The 22,437-nt window shown below is 42.2% G+C and overlaps 1 protein-coding gene across 1 annotated transcript in view; it reads left to right on the forward strand.

Annotated features, from left to right (window-relative positions):
- The window catches only part of AKAP6 (A-kinase anchoring protein 6), a 606,671-nt gene that overhangs the window by 535,499 nt on the left and 48,735 nt on the right, over positions 1 to 22,437 (forward strand). The window contains exon 10 of the mRNA XM_069730511.1: positions 12,260 to 12,406. Coding sequence (XP_069586612.1) covers positions 12,260 to 12,406 — 147 coding nt within the window. The remainder of the gene's footprint in view (positions 1 to 12,259; positions 12,407 to 22,437) is intronic.

Here is a 22,437-nt window from a genome sequence, read left to right on the forward strand (position 1 = left end):
AGCAAGAGAATAACTTGACCTGAGTCCTCTTTTGAGATATTTTTGCAACTTGGTTAATCAATTTCATTTTTGTTCCAATTTCAATTAACTTTTATTGGAGTGACATGCAGCTAAGTAGTAGCCATGTAATGACTTTATTACCAGCTCTCTGAGTAGACCTCCTAAAAGTGCAGTAAAAAGTCGTTTTCTCCAGGATGGTCCTCTAAAGTAAGGGAATTTAAAAAGTTTTGTATTAACGGGAAGTGGTCTTCCCAGAGTCCTGGTTTCTAGAAGTGGACCTGTCAGCTGGATACTCAGAATCCAGATCCCTCATTGCAGCTGTGTATGATTCACTCTAAAATATATCAAATATATTTTAAAATGGATTTTGGGATTCTGAGAACTTTAAAAAGAGTTCAGGGCAGTTTCTCCTGCCTGTTTCCTTTGACTGAAAAGTGTCTTCCTTTACACATGCGTTGTGAGTGACCTACCAGTCTTGGTGAGTTAGGTGGGAGAATTTGCCAAGGACCTGCCTCTTGGACTAGTCATCTCTTAGTCGCATTGTCCCCAAAAGCCATTTAAAGGTATATTTTCTCTGAAATGCCTATCGTTTCAGAGTGCAACATGCCCAGCTAAAATAATGGAGCCGGTCTCTGAGCATTAATCAACTGACTGGTTCCCTTTAAAGAGGTTTATCGGTGCAAGTACAATCTTTATGAAAGACCTCCTTGAGTTTATCTTTTATTTGGGAGGTCCTCTCAAAGTAGAGGCCATTATTCAGAGAAGATGTTACTTGTTAGGACTCGCTCACACTAGAGTATAACTGGTCGGGGGAAATAAATCGCAGCAGGCACTAGTGTATTCTGCATTTCAGATCAGGAATGTCTATTCAAGTGTATGGGTGCTCAAACAAAATTGGACCCCACACAGCTCAACCATATTCCATCCGAGTCATACATTGCAATTCTTCAGAATAGAAGCCATCTTGAAAAGTATCTGGTTATTTAAGACTAAACCTAAGATGAAAAGAAAAATAATCATGGTAAATAGTAATAGTCCATATAAATAACATAAGTCACTTAAAAAACACAGTTTTTTATTTTTTTGTAAAAGCAATCTCATCCCAACAATGTGTACCGCAATCAGGACGGTCCTAAAAAGTTAGGAGCGTCCCGATTGCCGCAGTGGGATGTTTTTTATGCTTTTTATGATCAAAAACAGTATTAACTAAGTGGCCGATGTTACTTATCTGTACTAATACTATTTACTTACAGCAGAGTATGTGCCACAGTGTGAATGTGCTCTTCTGCGTTGCATGTATGCCGACATATACTCCGGCTCAGTTTTTTTGTTTTATTTAAGACTAGTCATTAAGGAGTTAAACTTGTAAGGAAAATGTACTTTGGAGGTCGTATAGTAAAAGTATTTGTGACCCAAACCAGTGTAATAATTTCTATTATATTACTTTATCTCTCAGCTTGGACACCTGTTCCTGGGGTCTAGGAATAGCGAGAATGATGCTGTGGGTAGTGAGAATGATGGTGTAGAGGGAAGGTCTATAAGCCTGGAGAAATGACACTGAAGTGTTTCCATTCTATTTGTCAGCTGCGCAGAGCTGAGAAGAATCGCTGTGTTCTCAAGATTTGTCCAGGCAATGATTCCTTTGATTGCCATGTAGTCTTAAAAAATATATATATATTTTGATGCTGATGTGCCATCAAATATTTCACACGTCTGCGTTATATCTGTTTTTATGGAACATATTATATGGATGTATGTATCACATTGTGCCAAATCCTCCCAGAGAACGTTGATAAGTTCCATAGCTTTGCTGCATAGACCGATGAGGATTAGGACATTGGTAGCCCTCCCCCAGTACCATTCCTCGTGCAGTACTCTGCCTTATCCTTTCCAAAATTGAGTCTCTATAGCAACAATGAAGTTCTTTTTCACCCTCCTTTGAGGTTATTGTGCTAATGTTTTTTCTTCAGTTGGGGTAGAAGAAGAATAAGGGATTCATCCCCACCTCCCAGCCAAACATTCCTTGAACACTTTTTGTACACAGACATGTCCAAGTCAGGACGTTTGATAAAAATGTTTCTAAAACAATTTTAGGAGCAATTTTGTCCCTGTGTGCAAAAGATGAAGTGCACATAGCTCTGTTTAGAGCAGATATGATTTATTTTTGCATTGCCACCCTATTCTGGCAATTTACCATTCCACCGAGGACTGCACAATAATGTTTTATGTTGGCATATTTGTATTTACTCTGTGCCAACATTCAATATAGTTGTGAGATAAAAGGAAGAATAAGAAAAAATGCAGATGTAGGTACTAAGCTAAACTAGAGGGAAAAAACGCTTTCACAAGCAGGGCAAAAATAATATATATATATATATATATATATATATATTATACACATATATAAATAAATGTATACATTTCTATGTATGTATAGATACACACATATAATATAAAAAAAGCAAGAAAAAGGAGCTTTTAGCTAAAAGGGTATAATTTTTATTAGAATTATATTTATAAATATTATTTCAGCAGTCAGAAAACATATAAGGTGACAAAATCCAGCATACTGGCAACCTAGCAGTGCATATAATGTATCAGAATAGGTACATAGAAAGTATCAGGTTTGCAAATAGCAGAAACAGTGTCAACAAAAACTGCATTATAAACATGAACTATTCACATGTTTATGGCAAAAAACATCCTTGCCCATAATATAATGCACAAGGCAGAGTCACCACAGATGTACGTTTCACTTATAGTCATCTTGCTTCTTCAGGGGCTTAATGCACATTATCCCATAGGTCCTTAAAGGGGTTGTCTACTACTAGGACAACCCCTTCTCAATCTGAATGTTTCCCCACCTGTTAAAATGAAAACGCTTACCGCCTATGATGGTGCCATTTCAGCAGTGTCGGCACTTGAGTTCTTGATGCTCACGTGAGATTATGACGTCACATGAGCCCTGCATCCATTCAGTTCTGGTGTCATTGTAAGTAACCAACTGGAAGTGAGGGCTGTGGCTGGCCACTCACCTCCTCTTGATTACTTATACGTCGGAAAGTGGTGACGGTGACGGCAACGCTGATTGGGCGCCAAGCTCACGTGATGTAAGAACCTCATGAGAGCCCTGGGAATGCAAGTTTGGACACCGCTGGAACGGTGCCAGCACAGGAGGTGAGTATAGGCATTTTTACTTTAATGGAGGCAAACATATATTATATAGAGTCATTACAGAGTGATCTCTTTCATGTGTTTATTTCTTTTAATGTTGATGATTACGGCTTACACCAATGAAAACCCAAAAGTCATTATCTCAATAAATTAGAATAATTAATAAAAAAAACCTGCAAAGGCTTCCTAAGCGTTTAAAAACGTCATTTAGTCTGTTTCAGTAGGCTCCAAAGTCATGGGGAAGACTGCTGACTTGACATATGTCCAGAAGCCAGTTATTGACACACTGCACAAGAATGGTAAGCCACAAAAGATTATTGCTAAAGAAGCTGCCTGTTCACACAGTGCTGTATCCAAGCATATTAATGGAAAGTTGAGTGGAAGGAAAAAAGTGTGGTAGAAAAAGGTGCACAACCGGGATAACTGCAGCCTTGAAAGGATAGTTAAGAAAAGTACATTCAAAAATTTGGGGGAGATTCACAAGGAGTGGACTGCTGCTGGAGTCTTTGCTTTAAGAGCCACCACACACAGAGGTATCCAGGACATGGGCCACAAGTGTCACATTCCTTGTGTCACGCCACTCATGACCAATAGATAACGCCAGAAGCGTCTTACCTGGGCCAAGGAGAAAAAGAACTGGACTGTTGCTCAGTGGTCCAGGGTGTTGTTTTCAGATGAAATACATTTTTTTTTTCATTTGGAGATGAAGGTCCCAGAGTCTGGAAGACGAATGGAGAGGCACACAATCCAAGCTGCATGAGGTCTAGTGTTAAGTTTCCACAATCAGTGATGGTTTGGGGAGCCATGTCATGTGCTGGTGTAGGTCCACTGCGTTTTATCAAGACCAAAGTCAGTGCAGCTGTCTACTAGGAAATTTTAGAGCATTTCATGCTTTCCTCTGCCTACAAGCTTTTTGGAGATGGAAATTTCATTCTCCAGCAGGACTTTGGCACCTGTCCACACTGCCAAAAGTACCAATACCTGGTTTAAAAACAACAGTATAACTGTGCTTGATTGGCCACCAAATTCACCTGACCTTAACCCCTTTACCCCCAAGGGTGGTTTGCACGTTAATGACCGGGCCAATTTTTACAATTCTGACCACTGTCCCTTTATGAGGTTATAACTCTGGAACGCTTCAACGGATCCCAGTGATTCTAACATTGTTTTCTTGTGACATATTGTACTTCATGACAATGGTAAAAATTATTTGATAGTACCTGCGTTTATTTGTGAAAAAAACAGAAATTTGGCGAAAATTATGAAAATTTCGCAATTTTCCAACTTTGAATTTTTATGCAATTAAATCACAGAGATATGTCACACAAAATACTTAATAAGTAACATTTACCACATGTCTACTTTACATCAGCACAATTTTGGAACCAAAATTTTTTTTTGTTAGGGAGTTATAAGGGTTAAAAGTTGACCAGCAATTTCTCATTTCTACAACACCATTTTTTTTAGGGACCACATCTCATTTGAAGTCATTTTGAGGGGTCTATATGATAGAAAATACCCAAGTGTGACACTATTCTAAAAACTACACCCCTCAAGGTGCTCAAAACCATATTCAAGAAGTTTATTAACCCTTCTGGTGCTTCACAGGAATTTTTTGAATGTTTAAATAAAAATGAACATTTAACTTTTTTTCACAAAAAATTTAATTCAGCTCCAATTTGTTTCATTTTACCAAGGGTAACAAGAGAAAATGGACCCCAAACATTGTTGTACAATTTGTCCTGAGTATGCCAATACCCCACATGTGGGGGTAAACCACTGTTTGGGCGCATGGCAGAGCTCGGAAGCGAAGGAGCGCCATTTGACTTTTCAATGCAAAATTGACTGGAATTGAGATGGGACGCCATGTTTCGTTTGGAGAGCCCCTGATGTGCCTAAACATTGAAACCCCCCACAAGTGACACCATTTTGGAAAGTAGACCCCCTAAGGAACTTATCTAGAGGTGTGGTGAGCACTTTGACCCACCAAGTGCTTCACAGAAGTTTATAATGCAGAGCCGTAAAAATAAAACAAAATTTTTTTCCCCTCAAAAATTATTTTTTTAGCCTTCAGTTTTGTATTTTCCCGAGGGTAACAGGAGAAATTGGACCCCAAAATTTGTTGCCCAATTTGTCCTGAGTGCGATGATACACCATATGTGGGGGGAACCACTGTTTGGGCACATGGGAGGGCTCGGAAGGGAAGGAGTGCCATTTGAATGCAGACTTAGATGGAATGGTCTGCAGGTGTCACATTGCGTTTGCAGAGCCCCTAATGTACCTAAACAGTAGAAACCCCCCACAAATGACACAATTTTGGAAAGTAGACCCCCTAAGGAACTCATCTAGATGTGTTGTGAGAGCTTTGAACCCCCAAGTGTTTCACTACAGTTTGTAACGCAGAGCCGTGAAAATAAAAAATAAAAAATTTCCCCCAAAAATTATTTTTTAGCCCCCAGTTTTGTATTTTCCCGAGGGTAAGAGGAGAAATTCGACCCCAAAAGTTGTTGTCCAATTTGTCCTGAGTACGCTGATACCCCGTATGTTGGGGGGAACCACCGTTTGAGCGCATGGCAGAGCTCGGAAGGGAAGGAGCGCCATTTGGAATGCAGACTTAGATGGAATGGTCTGCAGACGTCACATTGCGTTTGCAGAACCCCTAATGTACCTAAACAGTAGAAACCCCCCACAAGTGACCCCATATTGGAAACTAGACCCCCCAGGGAACTAATCTAGATGTGTTGTGAGAACTTTGAACCCCCAAGTGTTTCACTACAGTTTATAACGCAGAGCCGTGAAAATAAAAAATCTTTTTTTTTCCCACAAAAAATATTTTTTAGCCCCCAGTTTTGTATTTTCCCAAGGGTAACAGGAGAAATTGGACCCCAAAAGTTGTTGTCCTATTTGTCCTGAGTACGCTGATACCCCATATGTTGGGGTAAACCCCTGTTTGGGCACACGGGAGAGCTCGGAAGGGAAGAAGCACTGTTTTACTTTTTCAACGCAGAATTGACTGGAATTGAGATCGGACGCCATGTCGTGTTTGGAGAGCCCCTGATGTGCCTAAACAGTGGAAACCCCACAATTATAACTGAAACCCTAATCCAAACACATCCCTAATCCCAACAGTAACCCTAACCACACCTCTAACCCTGACACACCCCTAACCCTAATCCCAAACCTATTCCCAACTGTAAATGTAATCTAAACCCTAACTGTAACTTTAGCCCCAACCTGAACCCTAACTTTAGCCCCAACCCAAACTGTAGCCCTAACCCTAGCCCTAACCCTAGCCCTAACCCTAACCCTAGCCCTAACCCTAGCCCTAACCCTAGCACTAACCCTAGACCTAACCCTAACCGTAGCCCTAACCCTAGCCCTAACCCTAACCCTAGACCTAATGGGAAAATGGAAATAAATACATTTTTTAATTTTTCCCTAACTAAGGGGGTGATGAAGGGGGGTTTGATTTACTTTTATAGCGGGTTTTTTAGCGGATTTTTATGATTGGCAGCCGTCACACACTGAAAGACGCTTTTTATTGCAAAAAATATTTTTTGCGTTACCACATTTTGAGAGTTATAATTTTTCCATATTTTGGTCCACAGAGTCATGTGAGGTCTTGTTTTTTGCGGGACGAGTTGACGTTTTTATTGGTAACATTTTCGGGCACGTGACATTTTTTGATCGCTTTTTATTCCGATTTTTGTGAGGCAGAATGACCAAAAACCAGCTATTCATGAATTTCTTTTGGGGGAGGCGTTTATACCGTTCCGCATTTGGTAAAATTGATAAAGCAGTTTTATTCTTCGGGTCAGTACGATTACAGCGATACCTCATTTATATCATTTTTTTATGTTTTGGCGCTTTTATACGATAAAAACTATTTTATAGAAAAAATAATTATTTTTGCATCGCTTTATCTAAATAAAAAAAAAACAAAACAATAAAAGTATACATATTTAGTATCGCCGCGTCCGTAACGGCCCGACCTATAAAACTGGCCCACTAGTTAACCCCTTCAGTAAACACCGTAAGAAAAAAAAAAAAAAAAACGAGGCAAAAAACAACGCTTTATTATCATACCGCCGAACAAAAAGTGGAATAACACGCGATCAAAAAGACAGATATAAATAACCATGGTACCGCTGAAAACGTCATCTTGTCCCGCAAAAAATGAGCTGCAATACAGCATCATCAGCAAAAAAATAAAAAAGTTATAGTCCTGAGAATAAAGAAATGTATTTATGGGAATAATATTTTTTTTTTTTCATTATTTTGGAATATTTTTTTTTAGTTTTTTTTACACATTTGAAAAAAATTTTTTTTACTTTTTTACTTTGTCCCAGGGGGGGACATCACAGATCGGTGATCTGACAGTTTGCACAGCACTCTGTCAGATCACCGATCTGAGAGCAGTGCAGGCTGCTTCACAGTGCCTGCACTGAGCAGGCTCTGTGAAGCCACCTCCCTCCCTGCAGGACCTGGATCCGCGGCCATCTTGGATCCGGGCCTGGAGCAGGGAGGGAGGGAAGTAAGACCCTCGCAGCAACGCGATCACATCGCGTTGCTGCGGGGGGCTCAGGGAAGCCCGCAGGGAGCCCCCTCCCTGCGCGATGCTTCCCTGTACCGCTGGCACATCGCGATCATCTTTGATCGCGGTGTGCCAGGGGTTAATGTGCCGGGGGCGGTCCGTGACCGCTCTTGGCACATAGTGCCGGATGTCAGCTGCGATAGGCAGCTGACACCCAGCCGCGATCGGCGGCGCTCCCCCCGTGAGCGCCGCCGATCGCGCTGGACGTACTATCCCGTCCATGGTCATAGGGGCCCACCCCACATGGACGGGATAGTACGTCCGATGTCAGAAATGGGTTAACCCCATAGATAATCTATTGGGTATTGTCAAGAGGAAGATGAGAGACACCAGAACCAACAATGCAGACAAGCTGAAGGCTGCTATCAAAGCAACCTGGGCTTCCATAACACCTCAGAAGTGCCACAGGCTGATTGCCTCCATGGCACACCGCACTGATGCAGTAACTGATGCTAAAGAAGCTTCGACCAAGTATTGAGTGCATTAACTGAACATACATTTCAGTTGGCCAACATTTAATGAGCCATAATCATCACCATTAACAGAAATAAACATGTGAAATAGATCACTCTGTTTGTAATGACTCTATATAATATAGGAGTTTCACTTTACTGTATTGAAGAACTGAAACTAACTTTTTGATGGTATTCTAATTTTGTGAGAAGCACCTGTATATGAGCAAATCAGATTAATGTTGAAAGATCACATGCCTTTGGGTGAGGCTGGGCAGGCTGTATTAAAGCAAAGTTAGGGAATGCAGCAGCCATTTTGCAGTAAAACTAGATAATGAGAGGATTTCACAGCTAGTAGCAGTAGACATAGGGAGATACTGTACAGCCATGAAACAGTGAAGATACTGTTAGACTATGTTCACGTAATGTGATTATACTGGGGGTTTTTTGCTGTGAGTTTCCAAAATTGTGCTAAAAAGAGTTATTATTTTACTGTGATTTCAGAAAATCATGGCAAAAAACACAGTCAGATTTTATCAGGTGAATATAGATTGAGGCTGCATTCATGCATAAAAAGATCATAGAAGCTCAACTCTGCTCACTGCACTATAAGTGAGAAGGGACTGCTGCAACTCCTCCTGGAGTGGTAACTAGTGATGAGCGAATATACTCGTTACTCAAGATTTCCTGAGCACATACATAAGTACATGTGGGGGTTGCCTGGTTGCTAGGGAATCCCCACATGTAATCAGGCTGGCTAAGAGATGTAAATCATTCTGAGGTGAAGAAAACTAAAAAATACTCGGAGGTCACCCGAGCGTGCTCGGGAAATCTCGAGTAACGAGTATATTCGCTCATCATTAGTGGTAACCAATAGGTGACCGTAGTATATGGATGAATATAGAAAATCTGTAGGATTACACCATGCTGTCCTTTGATCAGAAATAGGTTTGTGGTAAATTAGAATCCTTTTTTATTTTAACAAATAAAACCTCAAATGCGAGCCAGTTTTTGCCTCCATTGTGGAGCCTTCATCAGGCACATGGATTACATTTGCTGCTTTATCTTACCTTGGACCTATTACTTGCCATAGGACTGCACGCTCCAATCCTACATTTTCTCCATCTTCATCCATAAAGATAGTGCATGTGACAGGACAACAGAAAGAAAGAATAGTATGTGAAGACAAGGGAATAATGTGTTACACGTTTTTCAGGGGAATTGGAGGCTTTGCAATACTTTCTATTTGTTGAGAGTCGATTCATCGCAAATTGAATGCCCTAGAAAAATTCAGTGAATTCTGCCAAATTGGAGTTTTAAAAGGTTCACTCGTGTCTAATATATACAGTTATCATCCATGACATTAAAACAACTGTCAGATGAAGAGAATAGCATTGATTATTTTGCTGCAATAACATCTATTAAGACATAGGATATATTGATACGTTGATGTGTTGGAAGCAGGATAAATAACTAAGATCTGTGTGGTTTTGGCATGGGACAAATTTTAAAGGCCAGATGATGGGTTCAGAATATCACCACAATGGATAGTTTTGTTAAGTGCTCCCAGTTACAGGAAGGATAACTGGTCAGTGTTTGTTGCCTATATAGTGCTGCATAGGCTATTAATAATGAATACAAGCTCTTGTGCATGTGCCTCTTTTAGTCGATGGGCCACGTATGGATTATTTGCCACAATGGTTCCTTTTACCTCTTTGATGTGGTTGTCCTAATGCAGCCCTATGTAGAGCCATGTGGTCTACATTTACCAAAATGCTCCTGGCATTGTAGCTACAGAAGGGCAGACTCTCATCGCTGCATTTGCTCTACTGACTCCTATGTAAGGGCAACAAGTGCCACAATTCAGTGACATTGAATTTTTTTTTTCCTAGACTCTGTTGATCATTGTACTTGTCCTACATTATTATTATTATTATTATTATTATACATTTTTATAGCGCCATTTATTCCATGGCGCTTTACATGTGAATACGGGGCAAATATAGACAAATACATTAAACATGAGCAGATAACAAGGCACACGAGTACATAAGGAGGGAGGACCCTGCCCGCGAGGGCTCACAGTCTGCAGGGGGTGGGTGAGGATACACTAGGAGAGGGAAGAGCTGGCTGTGCGGCTGTTCAGTAGGTTGAGGATCACATTAGCAGTTTTATTTGTGCCTGTATTAGTGCTTCATTTTTTTGTCCTTAAATTTTCATTGTTAGGGCTCATACTCACATGCGAGAAACTCGGATGAGTCTTGCACGTCAATACCCGACACTGCACCCGGCACTTGGACCGGAGCATGCGGCCGCGTATACATGCAGCCGCACGCTCCGCTCCTGAGTGCCGGGTGCAGTGCCGGGTATTGACGTGCAAGACTCATCCGAGTTTCTCACATGTGAGTATGAGCTCTAAAAGCCAAACTGTATGAAAATTAATTCTCATAGAATGAAGGAAACTATCTCCTAAGAGAGGTGGCTACCCTATAATCAATGTCCAACCCTTTAATGAGCCTTGCAGGGATAAATGCCAGGCCAGAAACTCATATAGAAGCAGCGTGTTTCCAGAGTTTTTGCCCCTCATCAGTGTAGAGCAGAATCTGACTAGCTGAGTGATCAGGGGTGTAACAACTGTGGTCGCAGGGGTCGCAGCTGCGACTGGGCCCGAGTGTTTAGGGGCCCGCCCAGTCCAGCAAACAAGCAGACAAGTCACGCACCCTGCTGGCCACGCCCACAATGGACAGCTTCCCCAGACTTCCAGCAGTGTGCGGCAAGTGGGCGTGTCCGTGAAGGACATGTGACCTAACAGAAGGGCTGGGAGTGTCACTGAAGCTTGACAGAGATGGAAGGCAGCAGCTGGTGCTGTAAAGTGCTGATGTGCTGCTTACACCTGACACATGCGCGTACACACACACACACCTGTTCTGTGCGCACAGGACCTGTGATGAGGTCACAGGAGGGGAGGAGTCAGGGGTCACATGATCAGTGGCCTCAGTGTATGCAGGACTCTGCTGTGCTTGATTGTCATGGTGCTGAATGAGGGGATGTTTATGTGTGGGGTCAGGAGGGGTTTACAGTGTGGATGCAACAGAGCTGTGTGTGTACAAGTTGTACAGAGCGGAGCCGTGTATGTGTGTAGTGGAGCAATGTGTACAAGGTATACGGAGCGGAGTCAGGTGTGTACGAGGTGTACAAAGCTGAGCCGAGGGTGAAAGAGGTGAGCGGAGTCGTGTATGTATGGGGTGTATGCAGTGGTGCTGCGTGTTTATGAGGCGTATGGAGCGGAGCCGCGTGTGTACGGGGTGGACGGAGCGGAGAAGCGTGTGTATGGAGTTTTGATGCCTTCAGTGTGAATGTACAATTTTAATAGTCATGAAAATACAGAAAAATCTTTAAATGAGAAGGTGTGTCCAAACTTTTGGTCTGTACAGTACGTATACTCACTTCTGGTTCTGGCGCCTGTCCAGCGGTAGCAGTAACAATGTCATGCGATCCCCAGGAGACTTAGCGCTCACACCACTGGAACCGTTCTGGCACCGGAGCTCAGTATTTGACAAGGGGGAGACATAGATTTCGAGAAGGGGTTGTCGGAGTAGTGGACAACTGCTTTAAAGTCCACAGTCTGTGTTTGGGGACCTCCCTCCTCTCTCTTCCTGACAGATGATTTCGGTGGAGATGACAGCTGGGCAGTTAAATTTTAAGAACAGTTCAGCCAACAGCTATTGGATTTGTATGGCCTGTTTAAAATTTATATATACAAAATATAAAGTACTTCCTTGATCTACATGTCTAAACAGCAGTGTAAAATACATCTTTAGTATTTTAACCCATATGGCAATGTAGCACCTATTCAACACAAGTAACCACATAATTGTGCGAGGGCTTCTCTGGACAGTAGTAACTAATACAGAGAGATTGCATATCGCTTTTAGAGTTATAAGAATTTACTAACATGGTTCATTCATTTAAAGGTTACCTTAAATTGCTAGAAAGATAGCACAACAATATGTTATCATAATTTTATGTTTTATTTCAGAGATGCAGTGTGGAGCTATCATTGAGAGAGGACCGAGTACATTCTTTATTATGTCAGCTGGGAACTTTGAGGAGCGAATGTGCTGTATTGCCTGACAGCATTGCTGACAAAGAAGAGTTAATCAGGGAGAAGTGGGATATGTTGAAGGTGAGCTATCATGCTTAAGAATATCCTCTACAATCCTTTTTAGAAAATGTTCCTTTCCTACCTGATAATACAATAAGTATTGTATAAATCCAGATCTAGCAAAGGGAGCTGTTCAGATTAATGCAAACATTCGGTATAACTTGTAGTTGGAGCATGGAGGACATTATATAGCAGCTGTGTAGCTGTGAATCCTGCACTCTCCATAAAGTTTTAAAGAAACTGCAACATGATACTCTTGTGAGTTTTCAGCCTGTCTTCCTTTGTCAAGATGGATTTCGGTATTTTTTAAGGTGAATGATGAGTTAAGGATTAAGGTGGGGGAAGTGGCTCATTAAGGGAGAAATGTTATCTCATTATTTATTTAATAAAATGTATTACAAACATTCATTTGTACTATTGATCTATGGAAAATTTGTTGAAATGACAGTGGTCAGTAATAAGGGTTATTTCTTGATAAACTATTATCACTAGAGATGGGCGAACCCGAACAGTACAGTTCGTCATCCGTACCGAACACCTACTGTTCAGGCACGGACACCGAACATGGACTTCATCAGGAAGTCCGTGTTACTGTTTGGGTTTGGCTGCTCGAACACCGGGTGTTTGTAAATCTGTCATGTGCATGAGAGCGCGGCAAACATTGCTTCTGATCGGCTGTGAAATCATCCCTGCCGGTCAGAGAGCCGCAGTTCCCTGCGATTCCCAGACAGCGTGAGCGCTTATCTGTGATCGGAGGTATAAAGTTAACCTCTGGTCACTGGTGTCAGCACATGAGACTACTGCTCCCATCATCTGACATAAGCTGCCGCTAATAACAGCAAGAGCAGGAGCGGCTGATGGGTGTATTCATCAGCCCCTCCTGCGCTGTAAATAGATTAACAAAAAACGGTGTGGGTTCCCCTGAAGTTTTGATAACCAGCCAAGCAAAACTCACTGCTGTGGGCTGAAACGCTCAGCTCTCAGCTTCAACCAGGCTGGTTTAACTATTTAAATAAATATTGAAAGAAAAATGGCATGGGGTCCCCCATTTTTGACAGCTAGCCTTGCTAAAGCAGACAGCTGGGGCTGGTATTCTTAGACTGGTAAGGGGCCATGGATATTGCCCCCCCAGCCTATAAATAGCAGCCCGCTGCTACCCAGAAAAGGCCCATCTATTAGATGCTCAAATTCTGAGGCTTTGCCCGGCTCTTCCCACTTGCCTGGTGGCAAGGGGGTTCATATTTGTTTGGTTGATGTCACCTTTGTATTGTCAGGTGACAGCAAGGCCAAGAATTACTATTGGAGAAGCGTCTATAAGACACCTATCCATTACTAATCCTATAGTAGTATTGTATATTAAGACACCGCAAGTCCTTTATTAGACATAAAACAAAACACACTTTTACTTTTTTATTTAAAAATAGCAAACACAGTTATACTCACCAAACGCCTATTCCACCAAAGCCCTCGTTCTCCTGTAATAAAACAAAATTAAAAAACAACCATATCCCTCACCTGTCGGTCGTTCTGTCCCACGCTGTAATCCATGTCTGGGGGAAAAACAGTTTTCAACCTGGACAGTGCTAAGATGCGACCGTCCAGGCTGAGAACCACTGGTGACTGAACTGTTGTGAGTGCAGACTCAGTGACCGGCGGTGACGTCGTAGAGGTTGCCTCCAGTCACTGAGGCTGTGTTCCCAGCTGGGCTGAACTGCGGTAACCTCGGTGAGATCCCCGTTAACCACTGGGACCTCCACAATCCCTACAATGATTCTGATTTCACTGTTCACTCCACTCTTAAGTCCCCTTCACACATCCTGATATTTCTGATACTGGAAAAAACAGTACCGGAGCTATCCGTGTGTTCAAGTGTCCTTATGTTAATGTATGTGGCTTACATATGGCATTTGTGTGTCATCTATGTGCTGCATTAGTGTGACACGTACCAGCACCTGGGAAAAGCTATACAGTTTGCGCTGTTCCCAGGCACCAGGTGCTGAAGTCTGCTCTCATCATTGTCATCTGGTCTCCCTGAGATCAGAGCGACCAGGCAACAATATTGGGAATTCTATTCAGCACCCACTGTGTACATCTCCAGACCCCAGAGCATAAAAAATATATAAAAAAATTATATACAATGATGGTGCCGTGAGGGCTGATTTGATAAAAAAAGACAGTCTGTGTATCTGGATAGGTGAGAGACTGGTGATCAAATTTTTGTTTTGTCTTTACAATATAGCCAAATAGCTGTGGTCCACCAATTTGCTGTATTCATACAAAGGAAATGACAAATAATTTTGATTCTGGCAAATCCAAATTTTGGGGGAAAAATTCAAGGAGAATTTGATACCCCTTGAATCAATTCACTCTTTTTTGCAAATTACACCTGTTGACTAGCCAAAATAACCTAGTCAGATAAAACGCACAACCTAGTTGACCAATATACTTAGCTGGATGACCAGTTGCAGTCCAGCACAGAAAGGGTATTGCTACAATTTTCTGGATCGATGTCTGTGCTGCACAGCACTGCCCACCGAGTAAGTGTGGTGTCCCCCAGTGACACAGGCAGTTGTTGCTGGAGCAGATAAGTATTTTCGAGAATGAGAGTTGTCCTTGTGCAAGTTACTCATTGGGTAATTCCAACCGCTAGATCCCAAAGCCCAGAATGAGCAGGAATTAAAATGTGAAAAATTATGAGTTACACTGAATCTTATCCTGTACAGTAACATACAGTTGAAACCAGAAGTTTACATACACTATATAAAAAGACACATATGCATGTTTTTCTCAATATCTGACATTAAATCAGAATAAACCTTTTCCGTTTTAGGTCAATTAGGATTACCATAATTATTAATATTTGCCAAATCACAGAATAATGAGAGCGAGAGAATGTTTTAAGGCATTTTTATTACTTACTGCAAAGTCTCATTATTCTGGCATAAATTTCCAAATTTAGGGGGAAAATGGGGATGTGTCTTATAATGCGAATATACCTTACCGGCCGCTGTGGAGCAGGGTTTCCGGGTCGCTGCTGGAGGAGGCAAGAGTGGAGCGTTGCTGCAGGCCGCATGCTGGGATGAGAAGGTGTTCGGATGTGCGACGCTGCAGGTATTCGGTGGTGCAGGGGCTCCACCAACATTCTGTGAAAGCCTGGAGACCCGCACTTTCATGGTTTACTATGCGGTGGACACAATAGCTGCCGGGGCAGCGCATGCGCAGATGGAGATTTTGGTGCTGAGATCTCATCTCCCGAGATCTTGGTGCCGAGATCTCCATCTGCGCCGCCCCGACAGTCATTTTCACGGAGCCCCTCACTTCCATGGTTTACTATGCGGTGGACTCCGGTGTCTAAGGATACAACACATTTTATGAATGTGTGCAGAATTATCAGGAAGCTTGTTGCCTTCAGGAAAAATGGACCAATAGGTGTAACGGACTCTGAAAAGTCAAAAGTTGTTAAAATTCTTACAGATTGATGCAGCACTCTTGAAATTGCTAAGATATTGGGGCACGATCACAGAACCATCAAAAATTTTGCTGCAAATAGTTAGCAGGGCCACAGGAAACATATAGAAAAAAAATATGCACGTTATCTGCCTAAGATATAAGAAGAATCAAGTGTGAAGCGATCAGGAAGCCATTATCCTGCTGTGCCATTATATATATTCCAGAACTGCAACCTCCCTGGAGGCCAGAAGTACAAGATGTTCAGTGCTCAGAGACATGGCCGAGGTAAGGAAGGATGAATTCTGACCACCACTGAGCAAGGCACAGAAGTGTAAATGTCAAGACTGAGTCAAGTAATATCTGAAGACAGATTTTTCGAATGTTTGGATGGGTCCGTGGCTGCATCAGTAACGGGCACAGACCTCCACTTTCAATTCGTCAGCAAGATGAAGGTGTGTACTGCTATGGGCTGGTATTATTGAAGATGAGCTAGTTGGACCTTTCCGGATTGAAGATGTACTCAAAATCATTTCCCAAACCTACTGCGAGTGTTTACAAGACACTTTTTTTCAAGCAGTGGTACAGGAAAAGTTTGCATCTTTCAAGAAAACCATGAATTTTATGCAGCACAAAGCTCCATCGCACCATCAAAGTCTCCACTGTTCGTCTGCCAGTAATGGCCTTAAAGATGATAGAATAATGATACGGCCCCTTCCTCACCGGACCCAAACCCTACTGAGAACTTGCGGCCCCTTCTTAAGTGGAGATTTATGGTGAAGGGGAACAGTCACCTCTCTGATCAGTGTCTGGAAGCTGTGGTTGGTTCTGCCCAAAAAGTTGATCAACAACAGATTAAGAAACGGATAGAGTCCATGGTTTGAGTTTGACGATTATTGAGAAGAAGGGCGGCTTTATTGGTCACTGATATATTTTTAACATGTCAGAAACTTATTTTTGTACATTTTCAGTTGTTTGCTTGTAAGGGCTCATACTCACTTGCGCAAGACTCGGATGAGTCTCGCACGGCAATACCCGGTACTGCTGCCGGCACTCAGATCGGGGCGTGCGGCTGCATAGGAATACATGCAGCCACATGCTCCGCTCCTCTGTGTCAGGTGCAGTGCCGGGTATTGCCGTGCGAGACTCATCCGAGTCTCGCGCAAGTGAATATGAGCTCTTATTCTCACTGTAAGAGATGAAAAGTGTGTGTCTTTCATTAAGTTGCATAATAATTCTGCACAAAGATATTCTTCTAAGGAAGACAAAACCTCACTGTTACTTTCTTTAATACTCATATTTCAGGTTTATTAGAGAAGCCCTCTCATGAAGATTTCATTTTGATAAGTGTGTGTATATGTGCATATAATGTAGAACTTATGTGTTAATATACTCACCACCGCCTTCTCTGGTTTCCAGCACCCATCTGCTCCTCTTCTCAGTGACATCACCGCTCTGCAGACTCTCCAGGTCACAGTGCGCTCTACTTGACCCAGAAGTGACTTTTACAATGTAAGTCTATGGAGTATTAGAACAGACTTCATAGGTTTAGATTGAAAAAGAATGTGGTACAGTAAATGGTCAGCACAGCCCAATGGTAGAGGTGCCTGATAGTAGGTGCCCAGACCATAAAATACGATAAAGACATACTTAGGCACACTCTGAGGAGTCTGATGCGACAAAGTGTTTAATACATACAGTATTCACAATGTTCACAAACGTTTCGGTCTGCAAACGACCTTCATCAGTGTGCTCTGAGAACAAATAAATAAAGTGCATAGACATAATGTAAAGGAAAAAATGAAACAACTAAACCAAAAAACAAAGTATATACAGGTAAGTATACATGGTCAAAATAGTTTAAACCGAAATGGAAACCAGAGGTGACCATCCAAACAAAATCGCTCGTATGCGTAATACATGTAATGCCCAATCAGAGTTGTACTGTGTGATAATAGTGGGTACAGGAAAGAAATGTTATAGAAAAGGACTACAATATATAAAGTGCTAGTGAGACACAGTAGGAGTAGGGGGTACATACCTATAGCTAATCGGAGAAGGGTATGTGAAATAAACCCTTGAGAAGGATATTGCATCTGTAGTAAGGAAAATCTAAATATGTATATAATAATAATAATCTTTATTTTTATATAGCGCTAACATATTCCGCAGCGCTTTACAGTTTGCACACATTATCATCACTGTCCCCGATGGGGCTCTTAATCTAAATATCCTATCAGTATGTCTTTGGAATGTGGGAGGAAACCGGAGTACCCGGAGGAAACCCACGCAAACACGGAGAGAACATACAAACTCTTTATGTATACCCCTCCTCACATGTAAAGCGCCATGGAATAAATGGCGCTATAATAATAAATAATAATAATAATAAACTCTTTGCAGATGTTGTCCTGGGTGGGATTAGAACCCAGGCTGCAGTGCTAACCACTGCGCCACCGTGCTGCCCATATGTATATGTATCTAAGTACATGGAATAATGTGATGACTAGGGAATATAAACAGACGTACCAAAAATATTTTTTTATTTGGGTAAACAGGCAATCCTGTAGATAGAGGGCTAGGCCAGCCGATCTATAGAGAAATATGATTACTGTCATGGCAGTGCCAGAAAGTTAGTATGTATGACATGTCAGCGCTTCATATAAATGGCACTTACCAAGTTAGAGACAGCTAGAGAGCAGGAGGGAGACGTGTATCCACCGCAAGTCTGGTAACGGTGATGGCATGTCCAAAGTGCCTGGGTTTTATAGCAGAGTGCGTGCACAACCGCCGGAGTGCAAACCGGAAGTGGCACACTGGAAGTGACGTGCATACAAAGCGAAAGTGAAACTGCTCTATGCAGCATGTGTAGCACAGGAAGGGGCAGTGACTAATGCGTTCCAAGGGGAGTGGATACTGCAGAGCACTGAAGATGAAGATTTGAGTGAAGTGAAGAGCTGTCCCAATGCATTCAATATGGACGGCTCTGAAAACAAAGATAGAGAATTAGTATCAAGCGTATAACCAGGGCCAGACTGGCCATTTGGCAATTCTGGCAAATGCCAGAAGGGCTGGTCTGGTTGTGGGCTGCCTTGTGTGCTACGTTGTTAACAGAATCAATGTTCTCAAGACACCCATACTGTTAACAGTTGTGACGGTGTACAAAGCCGGTCACTCCATCACTTTCCCCAGCAGGCCATGGGTATAATTAGAAATATTGGTGTTGTAGTAAATCTACCTTTCCTCCATCCAGGGTAATAGTAGTAATATATCCCCATCTGGACTTGGGGACGGGGACAACATGGGCCTGTGTGATTTCAAATGCCAGGGCTGAATTTCATCCCCAGTCCGTACCTGCGTATAACAATATGATAAAGCAGGCATGACAGAGAAAATGATGGTTAAGAGTATTATGAGGATTTAAAGAAAGTAGCATAATAGGTGCAGTACCCCATGAGCTAGCACACATGTGTAATATGTAAAGTGGGATGACAATGTTGACTCCAAAGAATACGGCGCCGTATACACAATGAAGAAGCAACATGATAGATGTAATGCACATATGCAGTGTATAAAATGGAATGGCATTGTGTACTGAGGGAGCGCGCCACATTACAGACACTGGTGGTGATTAATATGTAATTAGAACATTGGAGACAGACCCTACAGACAAAAAAAAAAACCACAGCGCAGCGCCATACAAGCAATAATAGTGGTTAATATGCAATCGAACACTGAAGACATACCATGTAGCAGAAAAACACATCACATAAAAAATTGTAGATCATAGTCTCTGTTAAGCCCCTTGAGGCTCAGAGTGTTCAGTTCGTGGATCCAAAAAGCTTCCCTATGTTTGAGGATAGCAATACGGTCCCCACTGCGGTGTGGAGGGGTGACCTGTTCAATAATTTGGAAACGTAGTTGTGCTACGTTATGTCCATAGGAGATTAAATGATGTGGTATGGGGAGCAGTAGGTTTTTGCACCTGATGGTGGACTTATGCTTTGATATTGTGTCCTTTATCACTTGGGTGGTTTCTCCTACATACAAAAAGCCGCAAGGACACTTGATCAAGTAAACAACACAATTTGAGTTGCAAGTGAAAAAATTGTCAATGTTATACCGTTTGCCCCTATGTGGATGATGAATGATATCCCCTTTAAGAACATTACTACATTGGTTGCAATTCAAACAGGGAATGGTCCCCTTCTTCGGATTATGTAGGAAGTGTTGGGTGGAAGGGACCCAAGAAGGGACAATGTCGGCACGAACTAGAGTATCTCTAATGTTGTGAGGCCTACGGAAGCAAGGTAGGAAGGGGTTCTTAAACTCTTCAATGGTGGGATATGCTGTCCTTAGGATGTGCCAATGTTGGCGAATGGATCTATGAATTCTGTATGCTGCAGGGTGGTATTGATGTACAAACGGGATTCGATTTCCTGTGGCATTCGCTTGTCTGCTGGTGACTTGCTGTATAGTATTGAGAATCTGTGGAGGATAACCCCTATCCTGAAATTTGGATTTAATTTCAACTGTTCTTTGTTGTTTCAATAGTTGATCGGAGACTATTTTGTTGACCCTGTGTATCTGAGATTTGGGTATAGACTTTATCATGTTCCGTGGATGGAAGCTATCGTAATGTAGTAAGCTATTACGGTCAGTCGGTTTGGAATATAAGTCGGTGCTGAGATTGCCGTGGTCATCTTTCATGACCAGAGTGTCTAAGAAGCTGATCTGATTATGATGATGGGTCATGGTGAAGTCGAGGCCCGGCCAGGAGGTTTTGAGGAACTGGAAGAAGGTTTCCAAAGATACAAGGTCGCCTTTCCAGACACAGAAGATGTCATCTATATATCTCTTCCATAGTACACTATGTGTGCGGAAGAGATTGTGGGCATATAACCAGCCTAGGCTTACGGAATAAGTCTACCTACAGACCACCTACAGGCTCACTTGCCTTAGAGACTTTTATCCAGTTCGTAAACTCCTCCTTTCATACACTACGCTATGACACTGACAGGGGCAAATTACACTACCCATCTAACCTATCTACTACAGAAAGACAGACCCTTAAGTCTCTTCTACTAGACAAAGATTTAGTTATCAAACCAGCAGATAAAGGGGGTGCTATTGTCTTCACGGACAAATCACAATATAAAACTGAAGTAAACCGCCAGCTCAGTGATTCTACCACCTATAAAGCACTTCCTGCTAATCCATCCAGTCATATCCAGGCCCTAATTCGAACTACCTTAGACCGTTATCAACACCAAGGCCTATTAGATACTAAAACTCGTGATTTCCTGCCCAAACAACACCCTATTACACCAGTTATGTACATACTCCCCAAATCCACAAAAATTTACAAAACCCACCGGGGAGACCAATAGTAGCTTCTACAGATTCTCTTTTAGCACCAATTTCGATTTATTTAGAAAAAATTTGTACGCCACTGATCCGCAATACAACGCCCTTTCTCCTAGACACTGGAGCTTTTCTGGACAGTATTCGAACTATCAGTCCCATACCTACTGATTCCATTTTAGTTTCCTTCGACGTGAAGGATTTATACACGTCTATACCCCACTCTCATGGTATTGAATCCACCCGTTGGCTCCTATCTACTTCCGATATGGACTCTAACCTCATTGAATTCTGGTGTGACCTCCCCTCCATTGTCCTTACCAATAACTTTTTTCTTTTTGAAAACACTTTTTACCTCCAGATCAAAGGTTCGGCCATGGGATCAAACGTAGCACCCCCGTACGCTAACGCCTACATGACCCATTTTGAAGACACCCTGATCTATGCCCACAATCTCTTTCGCACACATAGTGTACTATGGAAGAGATATATAGATGACATCTTCTGTGTCTGGAAAGGCGACCTTGCATCTTTGGAAACCTTCTTCCAGTTCCTCAAAACCTCCTGGCCGGGCCTCGACTTCACCATGACCCATCATCATAATCATATCAGCTTCTTAGACACTCTGGTCATGAAAGACGACCACGACAATCTCAGCACTGACTTATATTCCAAACCGACCGACCGTAATAGCTTACTACATTATGATAGCTTCCATCCACGGAACATGATAAAGTCTATACCCAAATCTCAGATACACAGGGTCAACAAAATAGTCTGAACAGTTGAAATGAAATCCAAATTTCAGGATAGGGGTTATCCTCCACAGATTCTCAATACTATACAGCAAGCCACCAGCAGACAAGCGAATGCCACGGGAAATCGAATCCTGTTTGTACATCAATACCACCCTGCAGCATACAGAAATCATAGATCCATTCGCCAACATTGGCACATCCTAAGGACAGCATATCCCACCATTGAAGAGTTTAAGAACCCCTTCCTACCTTGCTTCCGTAGGCCTCACAACATTAGAGATACTCTAGTTCGTGCCGACATTGTCCCTTCTCGGGTCCCTTCCACCCAACACTTCCTACATAATCTGAAGAAGGGGACCTTTCTCTGTTTGAATTGCAACCAATGTAGTAATGTTCTTAAAGGGGATATCATTCGTCATCCACATATGGGCAAACGTTATAACATTGACAATTTCTTCACTTGCATCTCAAATTTCGTTGTTT

This window comes from Ranitomeya imitator, chromosome 1, assembly GCF_032444005.1.
Source record: "Ranitomeya imitator isolate aRanImi1 chromosome 1, aRanImi1.pri, whole genome shotgun sequence".
Lineage (NCBI taxonomy): Eukaryota > Metazoa > Chordata > Amphibia > Anura > Dendrobatidae > Ranitomeya > Ranitomeya imitator.